We start from the raw sequence: 20,709 nt of genomic DNA on the forward strand, positions 1-20,709 counted from the left end.
CTGTACAAAAGAATGAAATTTTTTTTTATCCTCCGAGAGCCCTACTTGCTAACTTTGGATGTGATAAATGCGCCGCTAAAAGCTCTTTTGTGGAAAGCGTCATTGTACTTCGCTCATTGGCTTACTTATACGGGTTATTGTTACGCTTGAATAGTGCTTGGGGCAATTCATAGATCTGCTATCACCTGCTAAATTCACCATCTTTGGAAATCGCCGGTTCAGGAGGTTCTGATATGAAAATGCATCAACACATACATGCTCGCGCGAGCACAGGCACTCCCTCGGCCAAGGAACCTCCATTGAGCTGCAGCGACCTAGATTGTGCTCCAATAACTTCCTTTTGTGCTTGTCGTTGCTTCCCTTTTGGTGAGGTGGATCTAATTTTTAGGTGTTTCCGAAAATGCGGTCACCATTGCCCACATTGCTTTTTTTTTTTTTTACTCTCTATATTGTCACGAATGACAATTGATGAGGTAACGAATAACTGACGGAAATTGACCGATTAATGAGGCGAACTTGTGCCTAAAACAAAATAGAAAAAGGCTAGTGTCGCAGGCATCAGTGTCGGCTAAAAAGCAAGGGTTTGGTCCGTAGAACGTTCGGACGATCGAACAAGCAAGGGGGTTTTCAAATTTATGAGAATGCGACATTTACGGAAACAACAAAAAGGTGCATCCGCAAGCAGGCATCGACCCTCAGCCCTTTGCGTGAAGGCCAAGCATGATAATCATTCGGTCACCAGCCCGCTTGCTCAGAGGCACGCATGGCAATATGACCATTTTTGCGTAAACTGGGGACTTTGTCATTTAATTAAAGCACAACAAAACGAGGCTTTGAAATTCTAATTCAGGCAGATCAATTTTTAGTTTCAAGATGACAAAAAAGTATCGTAGCTAACTACCCCAAGCTAACTACAATAAAAAGAAAAATTGTAGTTTTTTTTAAAATTAAAAATGGCATTTTTCAGTGTTTGTATTTTACTGTAAGATAGGACTTATTAATGTGTAATTAGGCAGCAACATAAATTTCTGTGGTATGCAACAGTTCTTTTACTCTGTATTTCTAAATGACATCAAGGTTTATGTAAATTTCAGGAATTTAGGCCATGACACCAGCAAAAATAATTATTTTTTTCACAATTTTTTTGTTGTTGCATTCAAAAGCCAGATTATTTTTTCATTTATATTCTCAACATGAAAAAAATTGCCATGTCTTTTTTGGCATGGAATGACCCCGACGTAGATGAGAAATTTAGACTGTGCAGTACTGCTGCTAGCCTTGGGCCTTTAATGTGCTTCACACAGTAGTTATACATGCTCAGAGCTGCAGTGCACCAGCACACTTGGTTACCGATCCCCTTGAAGGGCAGTGATGACGCTTCGGGAATGTTGACCACTGCATTTAGACTTTTCTCACATTGATGAATGGATTTGGGCTCTACTTGTATTAAAGGAGTAAGAAAAAAAATTTCGTCGTGGTCCTTCTTCCAGATCAGCCGTCTCACGCAGCTGCCCATCCGGACTATGTGCCGAATCTCCTGAACGAACCTGCCCCCGACTTGCGAGTTCTGATGTGCATCCGAAGGGCATTGCAGAGGGAACCACCAGTGGCAATCGGTTTGTCGAATGTTTCATTGACAGACAGTTTCGTTGACGCGCAAGATTTCATCAACATTTTGTTTCGTAGAGAGGTACCCGCATTCATTTCCTCGGCATGTTGCGACGCCTTGTCGACGGCTTCTTTCCGTGCACATCGCCTCGGCCGCCAACACCCCGATGGTTGCCTATCTTGCCGAACCCTCAGTGGTTCAGACGAGGCCTGGCACAAGCTTGACCCTAAGATTATGATTCGTTTTCCCTGTGCTGAGCGAAGCGAGAGGTGACCGCGTGTGGCGCCGTCTGAAAAACTAAAATTAGGGATTGAGGATTTCTTGTTGCATTATGTTGGAGCTGCCTGGGTGGCTTCACTATAATTTTGAAATCCTTCTAGTGAATGAGGTGTAGCCAGTCATACAATTCAGTCCACCTAGCAAGAACATTATTGTCGAAATGTCGCGAGAGCGAACGAGTTTTTACAAAATGTCAGTGTCGACGAAAGTTGTGTGAAAAACTTGTCTCCACGGGATGATGCGGACCCTTTTTTCGCAGGTACCAGCGAGACCCAGCCATCCGAAGCTCTGCAGCCCTACAACAGTGGGACCCAAGGTTCGAGCTTAGCTTTTACTGACATCACGGTCGCGTAAAACGTTATAGTGTCTGAAGTCACCAGGCTCGATGAAAATGAGCCGTGAAAATCGGCGCCTGCACGTAGCAATTTAAACTTTTCGTCATAGGTGTATTTCGCAGGTCGGCTTTTTCATGTAAAATTACAAAATGTAGCTCCCTCTCTAAAAAATGGGGCCAAAAAACTTGCCAGGGTTAACGACAGGCGGCGACGCAGACGACTGAGTTGAGTTGGGGAATGCGTTTGGCGTACATATTGATAGATGGTGCTACCTACTTATTGAGACTGCTTGCGACGACCGTGGTCTACTAAAATAAAGTCTTTTTGTAATGTACCAAAAGTTCAAGTAAAAAAAAAATGGTTGCTTAACGACGGCGCTCTTGCTGCTGACAGATTTCGTTTGCGTGTCGTCTGCTTTCATTCGCTGGCTGGACCTTTCGACGCTGCTCCCAACGCCATCTACCAATGCGTGTGCGAAACGCACCCCGCCAATCGACTTGGTTGTCTTCGTCGCCGCCCGCCATTGACCCTGGCAAGTTTTTGGCCCTTTTCTTTACGGAAATGGCACTATGCTTTGTAATTTTGCATGATAAAACAGACCTGTAAACTTCACGTTTCACGAAAAGTTGATTGGTACGTGCAGGCGCCAATTTTTACGGCCCATTTTAGATCGAGCCTGGTGACCTCAGGCACCCTATATATATGTCAAGGCAATGCAAGGATTCATGCTAGCTAGTGAAGAACTGACATCTGTGTTGTCCTGTCCTTCTGTTTCCCTGCTCTCCAAGGATAAAAAAAAAATGTCATGTCGAGTTACCTCTGAGGTAATTGAAACTGAGAAACGATCAACATTGTTACCCTCATAACTTACCCCAGGTTCAAGGAGTGAAACGGAGGCTGCTGGCCAGGAAAAATCCTCGTCTTCCCTGTCTTGCATCAACAAGTTTGCAAGAAAATTCGAGAAAGACCAAGCAGAGGTAGCGAAAGCAGGTATGCTTATTGCTGATCTTTTGACCTTGTGTACCTCTTAAGGTGGCTGCTCTCAGTTTGCTCAATTTGTCTTGCCGCATGTCGTCCATTAACGAAACCACATGTTGTCAAGCACTATTTAAGGTCATATCAGTGACAAGGTCTGCTGGTATTGCCTGTAGAATGTTTGAAGCACAAAACTGTCTGCATTGGTACTTCCATCCTTTGAATGCGTTCTTGCACAAACAAAACCATAGATGAAGGTACGCTCTTGTGCCAGTAGCATTATCAGTTGTATACTAAATGTAAAACATACCTTCGTCAAGCTCAAGAACTCAAACAGGCCGCTGGACATGTTGGCAAGGACATTTCTTAGGTTTTAGAAGCTGCCGTCAACAAAATCCTAACCTGCTAGGCATCTGCAGAATGCATGAAGAATCGTCGGGTGTTTCTCTATTTTTGTAGTGGCTAGTGCTCACCGATGACAAACGGATGTTCTTAATGTAGCAAGTGCTTTCTTTGGCGGCCATAGAACATGTGTCGTGAAGTGTCTCCTTTTAAAATCAATTCTTTCAGATTCCAGTTTGTTGAAAAAGGGCAGTGTTGGCAAAGTATCGTCCCACATCGGCTTCTGGTAGCGTGGAGACTTCATTTAAATCGCTGTGCTATCCTTGAGCATCTAACGCATTGACGAAAGTGGAGCATGTTGCAGTAACGTGGACAAACTTAAAAGGTACCGTGCAACAATATCGAGCATGCAGCACCACTGACCAAGGGGCTTCTTAGTCGCCGCATAATTTCACAGATAAAAGCAAACTTCTTTCGGTCTCTTCTTTGCCAAACCTAATGACGAAGTTGTGGGGACCTCATTGTAGGTGTTGTCAGCAATGCGATTCCCAGGATTTCCCCATCAAGCTTTGAGATCCCCGCGGTGACGCTAGTTAAATGCGGCTCATACAGTGGGTGCAAGCACTGCATGACGATTCAATTTGAGCTTGTGACAGTCAATGCCTTGACGTGCACTCAAGTAGTGGCTTGTGTCCCATCGCTGCAACGTCGGGAATAGCTGGATCTTATCTTAACAATGTGTGGAACTCGGCATCTGCCCTGTACTTTTTCCAACCCCTGCAGGGGGCTATGATAAACATTGGCGGCATGTAATCGACTCCAGGTCACGTGGCTTCTTGTTCTGGTGGCAAGTTGAGGGAATAAACGCTGCTTGTGTTTCTCGAATTTTTAAATGCGACTGCCATTGCACGGAGAAAAAAAATGAAAGCGTGTTTTATAGGTTTTGAGTGTCAAGGAATAATTGTAAGCAGCATTCACCGATAGTATGAAAGTTGCTGCATCGCCTTTTTAAGATATTTGCATGGTGAAGGCCGTTCGAGTAAAGTAAGACCGCATTGTTCAGTGCCAGCTCGCAGAGCAGCTGATGGGAGCGTTGTCTGCTCCTAGTCGGCATTCTACATGCACAAATGTCGTCTTGTAGTGTACAATGAGTCATCATGTAACATAGAAAGGTTTGGGCCGTTGAAAAGGAGCTTAATGTTGTGGCACGCCTAGTAAACATATTTCTCAGTGAGACCTGAACAAAAATAGCTTTGCTGCATCTATTTGATCTAACCTCACAATCGAGCATTATTACCATTGGTTGGGTCAATTCTGAACATAAGAGAAGCTTATTGGCCAACCCAGTTCCAATCCTGCTTATGGTTGTAAAGGATGCAACAGCAGGAATCTTGCAGCAAAAGATCTTGTCCATCGCCAGACAAGAAATGCGAAAGTGATGACTCGTTTTGTAGTTCAAAAATTGTCAACTTCAGATTTTGGACCGGTGATAGATCTGGATTGTGGCAACCGAAAAAAAACAATAGTTCCAGTCGGAGTGTTTTTTTTTTTTAAATAACGATCGTTGAAAGGTATTGCATGTTGGTAGCCTACTTTATAAGGACGATCAGGATGGGATTAAGCATAGAAAGGTAGTGTAAAAAGATGTTAAGCGAGCGATGGGTTAGTGTGAAAGATGGGTTGGATTCCACGCCAGTGACGCAGTGTGACGAGTAACTGAGGATGAAACAAGCAGATTGATTTTGCGCAGTTTCCAGGTTGTTACAGTCGCACAAAATTTAAAAAGTGAAAAAAAAAGAAATAGAGCCGTGGTCATTCTTTCAGGTCTGCCATCTTTCACAGACGCCCATACAGAGTATGTGCAGAGCCTCCCGAACGAACCCGAACCTGACTTGAGAATGCTGATGTGCTACCGGAGGGCACTGCGAAGGGAAGCACCTGGTATGTAAAACACTCATGTGAAACGTTGTCACATGAAGCACTGTCACGTGAAACACTGTCTGCAACATCATTCCAGTCTTCGAAAGGTTTCTTCACAGGCGGCAATCAGTTTGTGTAATGATGTTTTATCGACACATCATTTTGTCAACATGCGACAGTTCATCAACAGCTTGCTCCGTTGAAAGGTGTTTGTGCTCATTTCCTTGACACACCTCGTGAAGTTTTGTCGGCGGCGTCCTTCTGTGCACGTCGTGGTTGCCGACAGCCTGACGGTTGCCTTGCTTGCCGAATTCTCGTCAGTTGCGGCGAGACTTGGCATGGGCTCGAGCACAAGATTGCCATTTGTGTTCTCCAAGAGGGGCGATGCAAAACGAGGAGTGACCATTCGTGCCGCAATCTGTTTGGAAGCCCAGAATATTGGGGCTCGAGGATTTGTTATTGCTGAATCAGAGCTGCCAGGGTGGCCCCGCCATAGTTCTGGAATACTTCCAGCAGACAGGACGTAGCCGGTAACCTAATGTAAATACGCCTAGCCAAACAATTTTCTTGTCGACGAGGCGTTACGTGAGCTTAGGAGTTCTCACAAAATGCCACAGTGTCAATGAAATGTGCGTTGATTAAGAAAAGACGTAAGTTCGAAAATTGGAAAATAGATTTTTTTTAAACGGCATGTTTGAGTGTTTTATACTTCTATGCACCCTTCTGAGAAAAAATCACGGGAGAATTAAAATCCAAAGTATTAAGAAAACAACAATTGCATCGCGAGAAATACGCCCCGAGTCATCCCAAAAGAGTAAACGGACGTCGAAATTCACATTAGTGTCCCGCTGTTGCGCAGTCGTTCGCAGCCACCTTGGCCTCGATTGAAAGCTTGCTTCTTTTGTCTAAACTTTTGCTGCCGTTAAAAATGGTGTCTACCCCGGGGAAACTAGAGAGACCGCTTTTTTCCCAGGAGAAAGAAACCGAGCTATCAATTGGCTAAAGAGCACGGGCTGGTGTGAGCGCTGTTGCCATTGGTCGAACCGCGTGTCTCCTCTCCCGAAATATGCCACACCCCTCTCCTAGGTCTACTAGGTAAAGCTCACATTGTTACGTTCTGACTGGTGTCAACAAACGCGTTTTTTTCGGCGCTCGCCCGCTTCGTTTATCTCGGGTGTCTTTAGGAGATGTTTGTAGTGATCGCGATGCCTAACCTAGGGGTCAACGCGACACACATATGGCGAGTGAAAGCGTCGCGTGTGGAACAAGAAATGGTTTTCACTTGCATCGCCAGTCACATTGTTTGCGGCCGACACGTGGCAAGTCGAGTTGCCAGCGGCTGCATTATCTTCCGATGTGCCCACGCCCGATACGAGCGACGATGTAGACGACGGCTTTGGTCCTGGTACATCACGACTCGAAACGCGTTTCTACTCGCCGAGCGAAAGTTCGTAATACTGACAGGTTGAAGGAGGATTTAGCCGCGAAATCTGCGACAAAGTGCACGTTTGACCTCCTCAATTTCAGTCACAAGGTTAGAAGATACCGATTCCGGCATGCAGTTGGTAATCGGTTAGAAGATACCGATTCCGGCATGCAGTTGGTAATCGGGGATTTGAAAGTGCCGCATTTGTTCTTCGCAACCACGAAGTGCGGGCAGTTCGGATTGGTCGCACCTATGTTGGAGAGGGAGTGCGGGCTGGCTGTGAGGTTGGTGTAGACGTGCCCTTCGTGCGGCTTCTGCTAGAAGCATCTTTTGTTGCCCAGCACTCGAGCGGAGACATAAAATATGCCTTTTGAGCTTGACATGAGAGCTGTGAAGGGCATTCGGCTGATCGGAAAAGGGTCTACTGCACTGTCTGACTTCTGTGCAGCCTTGAACCTTTCTCACTGAGGCCTTCTTCACAAGACCTTCCAACACCACTTGCCCACAGTGATGCAAGCCTGCGAGCTGAAGCAGGAAGTGTCCAAGCTGCGATGGCCCTTTATGCGGACTTCCTTAACCCTCCAAACAACATCGACAAGATGTACAATAGCCCCTGGAAGACATGGAGCAGCACATCTCACATTGGTGTGGGCTGCATTGTCGCGCTCTCGTGATCGACCGGATCATTTCAACGCAACTTCTGCCTGGGATGTTCTTTGGCCCAAAGAGGAAGTATGCAGTGCACGGCTTGCCCACCACGAACCAAACTGCCAGATGGAGGTGAAGGCTGCACTCATCATGTTCAGTAGGTCCTTCGAGAAGCACGGCCTGCACTACACGACGGTTCTTTCTGACGGCGACTGCAGGACGAACCATGCCCTGACAGAAGAGGCCATCTACGGGTTCTTGGCGATTGACAAGGACTGCCTCAATCGTGTTCACAAGCGCATCGGAACAGCTTTGCGGACGTTTGTCGATAAAAAGATGGCTCTAGGCAAGGTGCTCGGACGAAAAGGCAGGCCCATCTGGGAGAGAATGAAGAATGTAACGAGCTACTACGGTTATGGCCTTTGCAGTCGCAGCCATGACGTTCCTGCGATGCAGAGCTGTGCAAGCCACCCTTTGCCACATGTCATCCACCGACGAGTCTTCCGACCACATCCCCTGTCCCGAGGGAGCCAGCTCACGGTGTTTCTACAACATAGCACTGGCCGATGACGAGCGTCCCGTGGCACAAGGATACCCTCACAGGCTTTGTACGAGAAGCACTGGAAGCAGTGTTCTCCAGAGTAGGCGGCAAGGACCTGCTCCGGCAGTTCAGCGGTGGCAACGACACACAGCTCGAGCAAAAGCCTGCACTTCGTCATCTGAGTGCAGGTTTTGAAGAACACCCACGTATCGCTATTCACTATTGTTGAAGCTGCCAGCATCTTCAACCAGAGAGTGAGGAAGACAAACGAGAGTGTGGCTGGCAGCCTGGGCCACACTGCTGGCACTGCCCTCGTCAAGAGGAGCATTGAAAAGGACAGTTGAAGGCTGCACGAGGCCAACAAAGAGTTGTCGAACGATGCCAGTGTGGAAAGGAGGCTCTCCTCAAGGCACGGGGCAGACACAGACAAGGAGTGCAGCCCCGGCTTCTCTGAGAGCCAACGACCCCGGTTCACAAGTATAGCTGTTTGAGCAACTCCCTACGAAAAAGCCCTTTGAGGGGCTAACAGATTGTTGCATAAGGGGATTATCTCTCAACCCGTACCTCTCTGTTACTGTACAATTCACACAAAAGGCATTCTGCCAGTCTAAAGCTCCAACATTTTTACATATGCATACTCAACATTCAAAATTAAATTTCTCAGTTTTGTTTCTTTTTAGCATAGTCGTCGGCTCAATGGGCATTTTGATCCACTTCTGTGAGACAGATTTTCCTAAACTTGGTATTAATTTTTTATTGAAATAACTACACTTTGGTAGGCTACAACTACCTGGTACCTCATAATTGGACATCATTAGAGCCTTTATTGTATGGCTTCCAGTTACTTTAGTTTTTATACTAGATTATAAGGTGCTAAAGAGATAAAAACAGATTTATCTTGCTTGGTATTTATTTAGGAGCACTTGATATATTGTTTTAATCGAAATTTTAATTAGTTGGATTTTGAAACCATGTAAGAAATGAGCTAATTAGTTATTATATTCTGTCTATAACTTTTGACAAGTAAGAGATGTCTGAAATCTGATTGCAGTTATGAAATCAGCATAAAAAACTGGACATCTGAGCCAAAAAATCAGATTGACCAATAAAAAAAATATATTATTTTTTAGAAGTTGCTTAAGAATTGTGTTTTCACGAAATGACACGGACCCTTCCTTTGCAGCTGCCAGCCAGATCCAACTCTCCGCAGCTCTACAGCCACACAACAGTAAAGCCCAAGGTTCGAGCTTTGCTTTTACAGACCTCATAGGTGTGAAATCTTTAAATCTGTTGCATCACCTCTAATGTATTTGAGACTGCGAAACCATCAACACTGATTGCTATCCTGCCAACCCACCCCAGGTTCGAGCAACAAAACGGAAGCTGCCAGCCAGGACAGCTCGTCTTCCCTCAACGAGTTGGCGAGGCGACTCGAAGAGGACCATGCCGAGGAAGCGGAAGCAGGTACGCTCATTGCCGACCTGCACCGCGGTGACGTGCACGTTGCATTGTGGAAGATTTTCCATAGTGCACCGTGCGGGAGGGGGGGGGGGGGGGGAGGAGGAGGAGGAGGAGGAGGAGGAGGAGGAGGAGGAGGAGGAGGAGGAGGAGGAGGAGGAAGGGCGGCAAACCGTCCCCTCCCCTCCTCCTAAAGGGCTGCGCTCTAATTCCGCATTACAGGGAGTTGCAAACGTGTCATTTTTTTAATAATGTTTAAAAGACATAATAAACAATGACAGTAGTACTTTTATCACATTGTAAAGTATATATATAGATTGCAATCGAAATGATAAAACTCGTTCAGAAAATATACCTTCCGTTGTGTATCGCCAAAGTTGACCACTCTGGCTACGCACGTAAATGTGATTTTTCACCTCTTCGTGATCTATGTTTTTTGGTGGGTGAAAATAATTGATTTTGTTTATACCGAGGATCGGGAAATAACAAAATAATGAAGCAAATTAAAAAGGTTGATTGGCCACCCTAAGTTCGATCTTATCTGAGATCACCCTGTTGACGAGTGTGGCCTACAGGCAACAAACCACATAATAATTTTCTTTTGTTTAACAGTTTTGGTTTTATCACTTTTTTTTAATAGTCTAACAACCGTCGAAGATTGAAACTACAGCGCCATCTAGTGCAAAGATATGCAAATAGTTGACAAGGAAAAATATGTTCTGCACGAAAATATGTGTTGATCAAGAACGGCGAAAAATATGGATAAGTATTTTTCTCTGGCCTCCAATATTCTACGATAGGTCATCGTTTTACTTGAGGCTATCGTATGCGCAGATATTACTAACATCTTATAGCGATTCATATTTAAGCAAGGGAACCACCTTCGGACTTCTGCCTGGTGTTGCCCACAGGCAACAAAGCTATGTGGAGCGCAAGTTTGTTTGCTTCTTCTACAGGGGTTCCGTTGATGTCAAATTGCCGGGCTCTTGTTGTCCGATTTAAAAAAAAAAAATAGTGGGTAGACCTCAAGCTATTTGGCATTGAGGTCTGCCCACTCTCCTTTTAATCAGAGCGAATCAGAACTCGGCGCCGTTCTGATGTCGGCACCGTTCTGACGTCGCCGCAACCCCTGCGCAAGAAGCAGACTACTTGCTCTCCACATAACTTTCAAGTTTACCTTACGATTTTTTTTTACTTTAGCTGTGTTGTTTTATTTGATCTTGTTAAACATTATTAAAAAATGAATGTTGTAGGTAATTTTTGTATACCTTGTCAATAAAGGGTTGGAGAAGATTTGGAACAATAAGTATCAAGCATAAACATGACTTGTGCCAAAGCAAAGATCAGAAAGCAATGTCCCGACCCCCCCCCCCCCCCCCCCCCCCCCCCCCCCCAAGTGCCTTCAATTTATTTTTGAATTGGATTAAAGAGCAGTTAAATGTACCCAAAGCTCCCAGCATGGCATTTGTACTGCTCTGGCCTGAATGCCGCTGCACCAGCTCACATGGTCTCACCCTGTACCAGCAAAATGAAAAAACACGAGAATTTCGTTTCAGGTGCCGAGGACGCCGATCAGCCGACAAAAGAAGACCCTTCAGCAGAGCCGCAGGTTTCGCCCGAAACTCTTCGCCACGTCAAAGACAACCTTCAAAGGCACCTGCTCAAGCTTAAAAAGAAACGTAAAAAACAATGACCTTTTAATTATGTAGATGTTCTCATCCTCAAGCTGCAGAGAACACACCTTGAGTTAGGTTCATTTCAAATACCATCCCAATGTATGCTTATGGTAATGTTTTTTGTTTGTTTTACTCAGGATGCAAAGTATTTTTCTATGAAAAGTTGTAAATAAGAGTCAGTTATTGCAGTGATGCGTAAAACTGTGCACGATATTGAAATTGTTGAAGTATGCCAAATAAAAACACGGCTGAAATGAGGCACTGTCGGAGTTGGAGCCACCACAAATCTGGGCCAATGATGTCCACAAATGGCAGCCTTTGTGCACTGCCTAGAACGTTAGCCCTGCCATTCTTAGGCCTCCGAAATGCGGGGGAAATTTGAGAAACCTATCCTTCTAATTTCTTATGCAAACTATGTGCACAACTGAACACAAGAGGCTGCTTATCACCTTTCCAGCACACACGTGGCACAAATATGTGCTCTGCCAGAGCAGTGGCAGTCAGTTTGTGAACGTTTCAGCTTGTTTAGGTGCACCAAAAAGCGCTAACGGGGGCACCTGCACAAGCAATTTATATAATTTTTTTTTTTCCAGTTGGGGTTGGGTGGAAGGGGGGGGGGGGTTGAGCCACCCTCGACGAGTGGCTCAAACCCCCTTCTTCAGTTGACCCAGGTTGCCGCGTCGGACAGAGAGTCATCACCTAAATGTTTCTTCCACCGTGGTTGCAACGGACTATGGCATTTTCGGCGTTATGATGTTTGGTCACCGGTGAGACGTCTAGCTCACTCTGTTGTCACCAGAGCTAGACGACGAAAGGCGGCGGTAAACGACGAGAGGAGGCGATAAACGTCTCGGGCCACCAGGAGCCCGGTCGTCTTCCAAGTATTCTTCTAAGTTGTGAGCGCACAGCTTTTGAGTGGCAACGCCCCGAAACACACTGTTCGCTTGGGAGAAACCAATGCGACTGGCTGCTGATGTCGAGGCTACGGCGATTGCAGCCGCCGAGGGTGGCCTCGGCGGCTGCAATTATCATGTTCAGTAAGGATATCCTTTAACGAATTCTTATTTTCAGACTTGTTCTGGTTTCGTTTTCACTTCCCGGCATGGAAACATTTTGTACTATTGAAAATCATTCGGGAGAAGACCTTTTTGGTCTTCCTATATAAGGGAACCTGAAAACGTCTTCAAGACGTCTTTGAAAGGACTAGAATGTCCCGACTAGTTCCAGATGTCCCGACGACTTTTTCGTAGGGACGAAGATGTCTAGACCAGCTGAGGACGTCCTTAGGACCATCTCCATTGTCTGGGCAGTTGTGTGCCCTATGGCGCATGGACCGCCGAAAACTCCAAGCAGGGGATAGTCCTTAGTCTTTATTTCTTGGCTCTAAAGAGCCCAGAAATAAAGACTGAATAAAGGCAGCAGCCCATACCATGTAAGCCCGCGGTGTCACGTCTAGTGAACATGATAATGTGATGAGTATACACGTGCAAGATGACTACGACATGGGCAGTTGGTATTGGGGAGGATGGCAGTTTGACTCGCAGAAGTCCAGATTTCGTGGAGGCGGGTCAGCAGCGAGCCATGGAGATCTGGCATGCCGTTCGCGGAAGTCCAGATTTCGTGGAGGCGGATTGGGCGGGTCTGCAGCAAGCCATCGGGATCTGGCACGCCGTTCGATCGGGGCATGACGGAGCCTCAGGAACATGATGGCGCTGTTCCTCACTGGGGTCGAAGCATCGGGCTCCAAGGAGGAAACCCAGCCAAAGTTGAAGCTGCCGTCTCCGAGGAACTGAGGCCCAGATCTCAGATTGAGGCACCGCCGTCGCCGGTGTGTCATCCTCTCAACGTCGTCATCTTGCATACTGATTTCTCAACGCTGTTCCCGTGTATCAATATCTGTACCCTGTAATCAATCAGCCCTGGCAGTTTGCTGCACAATTTTGAATGCAAACGAAACAGACGAATCCAAAACGGAGGAACAGGGAAGGGGTGGCGTTTCAATATAGGTTGATTCAACGTCTCGCTGCAGCGGGGCGCCCGTTACATGATTTTCCTCTTATCTTGCCACTCTACCTTTTTACTTTCGGCGGCCGTGACACGTGACTATTTGTCGGGCTTTGTCAATATAAAGGAGGCTATGGTATTACGTAATGCAAAAATAAACACACATTGAGCAACCGTTCAATGGGCTCTGTAACCCAAGCAGAATAATGGCTGAATTTGTATTCCTCGAGACTGATGCTCTGTCACATAAGCCTAAAAATGTTTGCCATTAGGAAAACATAGGACCAAAATACTAGCGTTACACAAAAAACGAGCAGAAGGTATAGCCTGGTGTACAATGACAAACTCATGTCTAAAAATTCTGATGCAGAGGGCCAGGCGATACAGAACAATCATCAGCAGTAAGAACACTGCGGAATAAAATATAATGAACACCTAAACACGAGTGATGTCTCAAAGCTAGATGTCTCGTAAGACACATGATGACGGAGATCCCAGAGCAGAAATGGAAAGCATTTTAATGTTGATTCCAAGTTCACTCTACCCTTCGTCAATGCAGTCCTGCAAAGGAATTTCAAGCTATATTGAAAATTGTTAAAATCTCAATTTATAGCAAAACCTGCTGAGGGGGTGGGGGGCGAGAGGGAATTCAACTAGCAATGTGCGAATCGGGAAAGGGGGGGCACAAATTGCTGCGACGCTTACACGCTCAGAAATCGGTCCCCCGCCAAGGTAACTGCTGAATTGAGATCACTGCAAGATACAGGACATCAATATAGAAATCTTTTACAAGATGACTCCACATATAATTCAGTACCAAGACCTGCAACCGCTGAAAGGAAACTACAGTGTGCGAGATGAAACTGCCAGCCTTTTCTTTTTATTAAAACACGGTAAAACCAAGTTCTAGTCGCACATGTTTTTTCTGCAACGTTACATTCACATAGAGGTAAACGAAAAAAAACAATGAAGGCATTTTTACAAACTCATTAGACCACACCTTAAAAGAGCACACCTCGAGCAAGTGGAAAGGAAGATGAAACGAGCAAAAGCATGATCCCACTTGCAACACCTGCACTTTGTTTCACCTAGGTGTGCTTGATTATTGCAAGTCATTTGTTAATTCTGGACAAAGCCTTGGTGACACAGCTTGCACTTCAGGTTTTTCACCACCGTGTGTTCGTTTATGGCGTAGCAGACCGCTCTTGTGAGCAAAGGCTCGGAGGCATTCCTTGCACTTGTGAGGTTTTTCACCTGTATGCATTTGATTATGGTTTTTCAGATGGCAACTCCTAGAAAAGACTTGGGGACACACTTTGCACTTATAAGGTTTTTCTCCACTGTGTGTTCGATTATGGTATATCAAATGGCAATGCTGAGAAAAGGCTTGGGGACACAGCTTGCACTTATAAGGTTTTTCACCAGTGTGTGTTCGATTGTGGATTTTCAGATAGGAACTGACAGCAAAGGATTGGGGGCACATCTTGCATTTGAATGGCTTTTCACCCGTGTGTTTTCGATTATGGAGGATCAGACTGTCATGTTGAATAAAGGCTTGGGGACACAGCTTGCACTTGAAAGGTCTTTCACCTGTATGCATTCGATTATGGATTTTGAGATGGCTACTTCGATAAAAGGCTTGGGGACACAGCTTGCAACTGAAAAGTTTTTCACGTGTATGCGTTCGATTATGTTTTTTCAGACTGCTACTCCGAAAGAAGGCTCGAGGACACAGCTTGCACTTGAATGGCCTTTCACCTGTGTGTGTTCGATTGTGGGCTATTAGCATGGAAAGGTAGGAAAAGGTTTGGGGGCACAGCTTGCACTTTAAAGGTTTTTCACCAGTGTGTTTTCGATTATGGCTTGTCGGATCACAATTCTGAGTAAAGGCTTGCAGACACAGCTTGTACTTGTACGGATTATCCCCTGTGTGCTGAGCGTTACAGTGCACTTTGGACCTAGAGCCAGAGGACATGAGAGGATGCTGGCAGTTGAATTGTTCATCACCATGGGTAACCAGGTGGCTCATGATCCCATGCTGATCTCTAGTGGCATACGTGCAGAAACAGCATCCAAACCAGATGTCTTCAGTGGCTTTCGGTGGGCAGCAGGACTCTTCCAACAGTGCTGCTCCATCACCTAAAAGAAAAGACCATCTTGATTTGGACAGACAAGGAAAGCCCTACCAAGTTAAAGGCTTGGATTGGACATGAGTAGTCATGGTTGCAGTAGTTTCAGCTGGGGAGGTTAATATTGCACTGTCCTTTTTATTTCGGTTTACGGAAAGGCTGCAAATAATTATTTTTCTGGTGGGTGGTGCAGTGCCTTGAGTGCATTGGTCTTTGTGGTCAAAAAGAATTGAGGGAAAGCGTTCCACCAGCTCGCATTAGTAATTACTCATGGGTTTTGATCTTGTTCATTGTATATTTGCATTAAGAATACTCCAATTAGCCAATGGGAGGAAGTAACATTTCATCCACTTTGGCAAGGATTTTTTGACTCCTACTTCCCTCTGACAATGCTTTTTGATATGCCATAATTTTCTGGTGGTGATCTGTGTTGCACCCAAAGGTATGTCTGTTTTATGATTAGTTTTATAGTTCCAACTGTGGAATAAAACAAGGAAGATGAGAGGCTAGTGAGGAGCACATGCTTGTGGGCTGGGTGGTTCCCATTTCGACCCATTCCCAATACAACCTTCCCATTTGTACCTTCCTGTTTAGACCCGGCTCAAAACGACCTTCTCGTTTCATCCTTTCGCATCTCGCCCTATCCCAAAACGACCTTCCCGCTACGGCCATCGTTTGCTATCAGTTGGGTGCGAGCCAGGGTTCATAAGTGGGTCAGCAAGGACCGCAAACTATCAGAACTGGAGTGTCGCCTTCCTGATGGCATAATTTCCATGTTCGACTTTCTCAACAAGGCGAAGGCATTTTCTGGTCTATGATGTTTTCCTGTTTGCGCGAGTGTTTAGTGTTGGAAATTTTAAAAGGAAATAAAGTCGCAATCATATGCTTGTCACCAGGGATGGGCAGTATTTCAAATACAAGTATTTGAAATACGTATTTCAAATACTTTGTGTATTTTGCATTTGTATTTAATTACAAATTGGGTAATGTATTCGACATGTGTATTTAAATACTAAAACGTGGGTATTTTAAATACAATTGTAATTAAATACAATTTTGTGGGCGAAAATACATCCCTCAAATTTATTGTCACTGTCCAGAGCAGGAAGAAAACTACGCTCTGAACCGAATGCAGTGTCTCTCAATCAAGCACAAGCCTTTAGTGACTTTGTGATTACGGTGCTAGTCCAGGGCAAGAACAGTGACGAAATCAACGTTCACAGGCAGACTGGCTTATTAAGTGCCTGTGACAACTTGTGATCCTTTCCAGCCGGATTTCCATCCATACTTTTGCCTTGGACATTCTAAATGGGCGGGTCATCCAGATTTTCGTAACTGGTGCGAGTTTCCAACAATAAAAAATTCTCTAGCATGTGCTGCGCGTCTTGGTCGTCTCGGTTCTTTGTGGGCCTATATCAAAATGTAATCGACAAAAAAAGCTGCTTGAAGCTCTGTACTTTTTTCACCTATTGCGTCCAAGCTGATTACATTTTTTTGTGATTATATTTCTATTACGTTACTAGAGCCTCGCTCACTAACTCCCGGGTGTGCAATGCAAAATGAAAATGAGATACCCAGAAACCCGTTGCAGGTGCCCTGAAGTCGCTGACGCAAATTTTGAGGAATGTATTTGGAAAAGTATTTGGAGGAGACCAAATACATTTCGTTGTATTTGTATCTTGTATTTAAATGCTTTTTTGGAAATGTAATTAGATTTGTAATTAAATACATTTTTGACAAAGTATTTTGTATTTGTATTTCGATACAAATTTACATGTATTTTGCCCATCCCTGCTTGTCACCCCGTCTGATTTATCGCTCTCCAAAATATCAATTAAGATCACTAATATGAGGTTTTAGAATAATGTATGCAAGCACTCTGGGTGCCCTAAAAATATCGTAGCGATGGTGACACTAATTTCGGCTTAGCCAATGTGCTTGTGTGCGCAAAACTTTATTGTACGTAGCGTGAACAAGCAATCAGCGGTGTTGCTGTTTATCTCGTAGAATTAAAAGGCTGCCATAAATACTATTACTCTTTGGAATTGCTCATGTTTCACGGTTGCACGTTATGGGGATCATCTTGAAATGAAAATAAAACAGAAACACTTTCAGTGGTTGAAGTAAGAATAATATTACTTCGAAGCTTGCCTGAAAGAGGTGCATAATTTTAGAATACATTGGCATGCAAAAATATTTCGCAACATTTATTCTTAAATGGATACTTCAACGAAATTTGAAATACAATAAGCTGAATATGAAACGATATCCGTAAATGACAATCGCACGTCTGTATTTTGAGCGTGATGACTATTTTTCGTTATAAATGGCCCACTCTGGCAAACGCTCGGAGAGCAGCCGGCGGAGAGCACTTCACATCCGCCACAATCGTGACATAGTTTGTAGTTTGTCTCGGGACTTTACGTCCGGACGCTGCAAGTTACCCCAGCCAATCCCCCCCCCCCGAAACAAAATCCTGGCTACGTGCCTGTTTCTGAAAAGCAGGCTCATTTTCCTAATGCACATCAAATGTCCACCACCTTTGATATGCTCCTGCTCTACCCTTTTAGCATTTGAAGCTGAGCGAGCAGACACATGGAAAATCTTTTCCAGTCTCTTCCACCATTTTTGAACTACTGCCCCGCCATCTATAGAGCGCTGGAGTTGCGAGTAGGGACAGCTCAGGTGACGTTGTCCCAGGTTTTGAGAGGGTCGTGGACTAGACACCGACACTGCCCTTTGTTCATGAAACAAGTTGAAAGGAGCGACTTACTGCGACCCGAGGACTCCATCAGTTCCATACGAATCGCTGCCCGCAGTCAGGTTCATAAAGAAGCTCGCAAGATCATGAAGAATGCATGGGACGACTTCAGTTGCCTACGATAAATACAAAAGAGGAATGACAGAAATTAATAACACTGCGAGCACAGCCTCCAAACTGATCAAGCTAACCAGACAGCTGAGGATCACACACCCAAAATTTTGCCTTTTTGACATTAGAATGACGAACGAATGAGGAAACAGAACGCCTGTGTTTAGTAATGGGTGGCTTATGCCACCCGACTTAACAGGGCACAAACACCCCCAATTGGATTTTGTAGCGCGAGCTACACTCGCCAAGGTTGAGCAGTTTCGCGTGGCTCGCATAATGAGTCATGCTCCGTGCTGCACATGCGCAAGGAACAACGACGTCACACGGCGCACAGCTGGTGCGCTGGAGCTGCCGCCACCGTGCCCGCCTCGCTGGTCTGCGCACTCTAGAGGAGCGACGTCATAGCCACGGCAGACGCACTAGCGCCGCCGCGTGCCCAGCTGTGCGCCTCCGTTGCACAGTAGCCAAGTCTGACGCTGTACCGGAGCTGCTTGATAGCGCCTCTCATTTTGTGCGCATAAGCTCACGCTACGTATATCCTGCCATAGCCGAGCTAAGTCACCACAATTTTTTTTTTCCTAACTTACCAAACGATTGGACACGATACTTAGACATCACGCTCAAAATTTGAAGCCTGGAAACAGCGTATTTGCAGCTTCAAGTCAGTTATAGTTAGGATGTGCACTTTCCAGTTTTAAACAAAAACAGATAAACATCTGCCAGTGACAAGAGTACAAAATTATTTAAAACCGAAAAAAATTGGTGGTTGAATATCTTTGCACTGATTAAAAGAGAAAAACACCGGTCATTGAATGTTTCTGCCCTACCAAGGGCTATTTTCTTCGAAACATTTCCCCCATAGAGGTTTGTTAAACATGTTATCTTGTGGATCCTGCATCCTTACAGTGTCTATTCAGAGGTCGCTGTGGTTCTTGAAAAACGCTGCCAACATCAGTGTGGTCCAGGACCACAGACCTTGGAAAACACATCTTTTCGCTTGCGGAAAGGCGATGCACTCCTTGTTTACTGTTTAGTTTGCAGGGGCTTCCAGAGTATGAGTTTTGTTTGATATCACCCTGTATTGGGTTCACTGGAGCTTTTCCACTCTTTTGGATAGGGGGGCTGACGGGTGTAGGTTCTGTCAACCTCGCAGTCGCAGAAGATGCTCCGAAAATCCTGTCACTCGCACAGAGAAATGCAGATTCTGTTAGACTTTTCTCAAGCTTCGATAACGAACACTGAACAAAGAAGCAAGATGAAGCTCTGTATCTTTCAGGCAATTCTGAGACTGAAGTTGGTGCACCTACAAAGAAACCATCTTCAACACTTGACGTGCCCATCAAGCTCCTTAAATTAATGGGCCTCAATTACTCTCGCTGTGGCAGCATTCATTCACATTGACTTGGGGTGTCAGAAAAGCAAATGTCGATGGAGGAAAATCCTGATTGGTCGATAGGGTCATGACGTCATAGCCACATGACCTCGCTTGGGAATTTCAAACAAAGCTCACGTGAAACATGTCACGTGTGCAATGGAAGTGATTAGAACATAACATGTAATGTGAATTAAAGGTCGCTGCATGTCTCAAATTATTTCAATTTTTAAAGTAATTTGTTTGACTTAAAGAAAACATTTGAAGAATTTTAGGCGGGATTTAAACCCACAACACTTCGGTTGCGAGCCAGACACGCTAGTGACTATACTCCGTTTCACCTTAAGTTGTACCGCAGACAATGCTAGAAACGCGAGCTCAAAGCATTGGGAGCTACTCTTAACACACGAGAGCTTGTGCCGCCGAGATGTGCCCTAGAGCAAGGAGCTCGCGCTTGTAGCCTTTCCTGAGGTACATTATAAGGTGAAACAGAGTATAAGCCACGCAAGGCCGCTTGCACAGAGAATCAGTAGGCGATGCGAGCAGGGCCCAATAAAGCTATCGTGTTCCACTTCTTAAAGGTAAAGCTTAAACATTCTCCAAGTTATTTTTTTATCTATATTTATTATTTTTAGCCTTCTCACGAGTCGTCCAACCAAAATACGCCGGTGTTTACAATAAATAAATAATGAAAATGGCAAAAACACGCAGAGAAACAAAAAAAGAAGCAAAAAGTGGACGCTACTGCAGTTACCTAGTCACCAGAAGCCACGGCCTTGAGCGTGGCCTTGTGAAGTTTATTTCAAAGCTATGCTCTATTCAAAGAACAGTACCCATGCGAATAAGAGGTCGAGAAGTATCTGAACGTGAAACCGAGTTCTTTTACATTCGGATCGTCAATGCCGGGCTCTCCGGCCGTCGCTAATAAAACAGCCCGTGCCATGTAGGCCTGCAGTGCCACGTATAGTGATGGTGATTATGCGATGATATAACCCACAAGACGAGGATGACATGGTCTCCTGACCGCCGCAAAAACCGAGGTGGCCTGGCCGAAGTAGACGGCTGACACCCTTAAGGCATTCGCTTCATGCATCGTGCATATTGCAAACGTCATCGTGCATAT

The 20,709-nt window shown here is 45.2% G+C and overlaps 2 protein-coding genes across 5 annotated transcripts in view; one reads left to right on the forward strand and one right to left on the reverse strand.

Moving 5' to 3' along the window:
• Positions 1-11,467, forward strand: part of LOC115321434 (peroxynitrite isomerase THAP4) — a 44,449-nt gene extending 32,982 nt beyond the window's left edge. For 3 of the 4 annotated variants that reach the window (XM_042289490.1, XM_042289489.1, XM_042289493.1), the window contains 7 exons: positions 1,491-1,616; positions 2,148-2,204; positions 3,100-3,213; positions 5,365-5,481; positions 9,259-9,345; positions 9,438-9,539; positions 11,090-11,467. In XM_042289490.1, coding sequence (XP_042145424.1) covers positions 1,491-1,616; positions 2,148-2,204; positions 3,100-3,213; positions 5,365-5,481; positions 9,259-9,345; positions 9,438-9,539; positions 11,090-11,226 — 740 coding nt within the window. In that variant the 3' untranslated portion in view covers positions 11,227-11,467. The remainder of the gene's footprint in view (positions 1-1,490; positions 1,617-2,147; positions 2,205-3,099; positions 3,214-5,364; positions 5,482-9,258; positions 9,346-9,437; positions 9,540-11,089) is intronic. The other variant, XM_042289492.1, reaches the window with a different exon arrangement.
• A 2,245-nt stretch (positions 11,468-13,712) lies between these two features.
• LOC8036378 (zinc finger protein 239) lies at positions 13,713-18,198 on the reverse strand. The gene is given in 3 exon segments (XM_029981645.2): positions 13,713-15,352; positions 18,116-18,158; positions 18,160-18,198. Coding segments are annotated over 3 exon segments (1,092 nt in total). The 5' UTR covers positions 18,172-18,198; the 3' UTR covers positions 13,713-14,315.
• Between the last annotated feature and the right edge of the window lie 2,511 nt (positions 18,199-20,709).

This window comes from Ixodes scapularis, unplaced genomic scaffold (assembly GCF_016920785.2).
Source record: "Ixodes scapularis isolate PalLabHiFi unplaced genomic scaffold, ASM1692078v2 PGA_scaffold12__126_contigs__length_90152505, whole genome shotgun sequence".
In the NCBI taxonomy this organism is placed as follows: Eukaryota; Metazoa; Arthropoda; class Arachnida; order Ixodida; family Ixodidae; genus Ixodes; species Ixodes scapularis.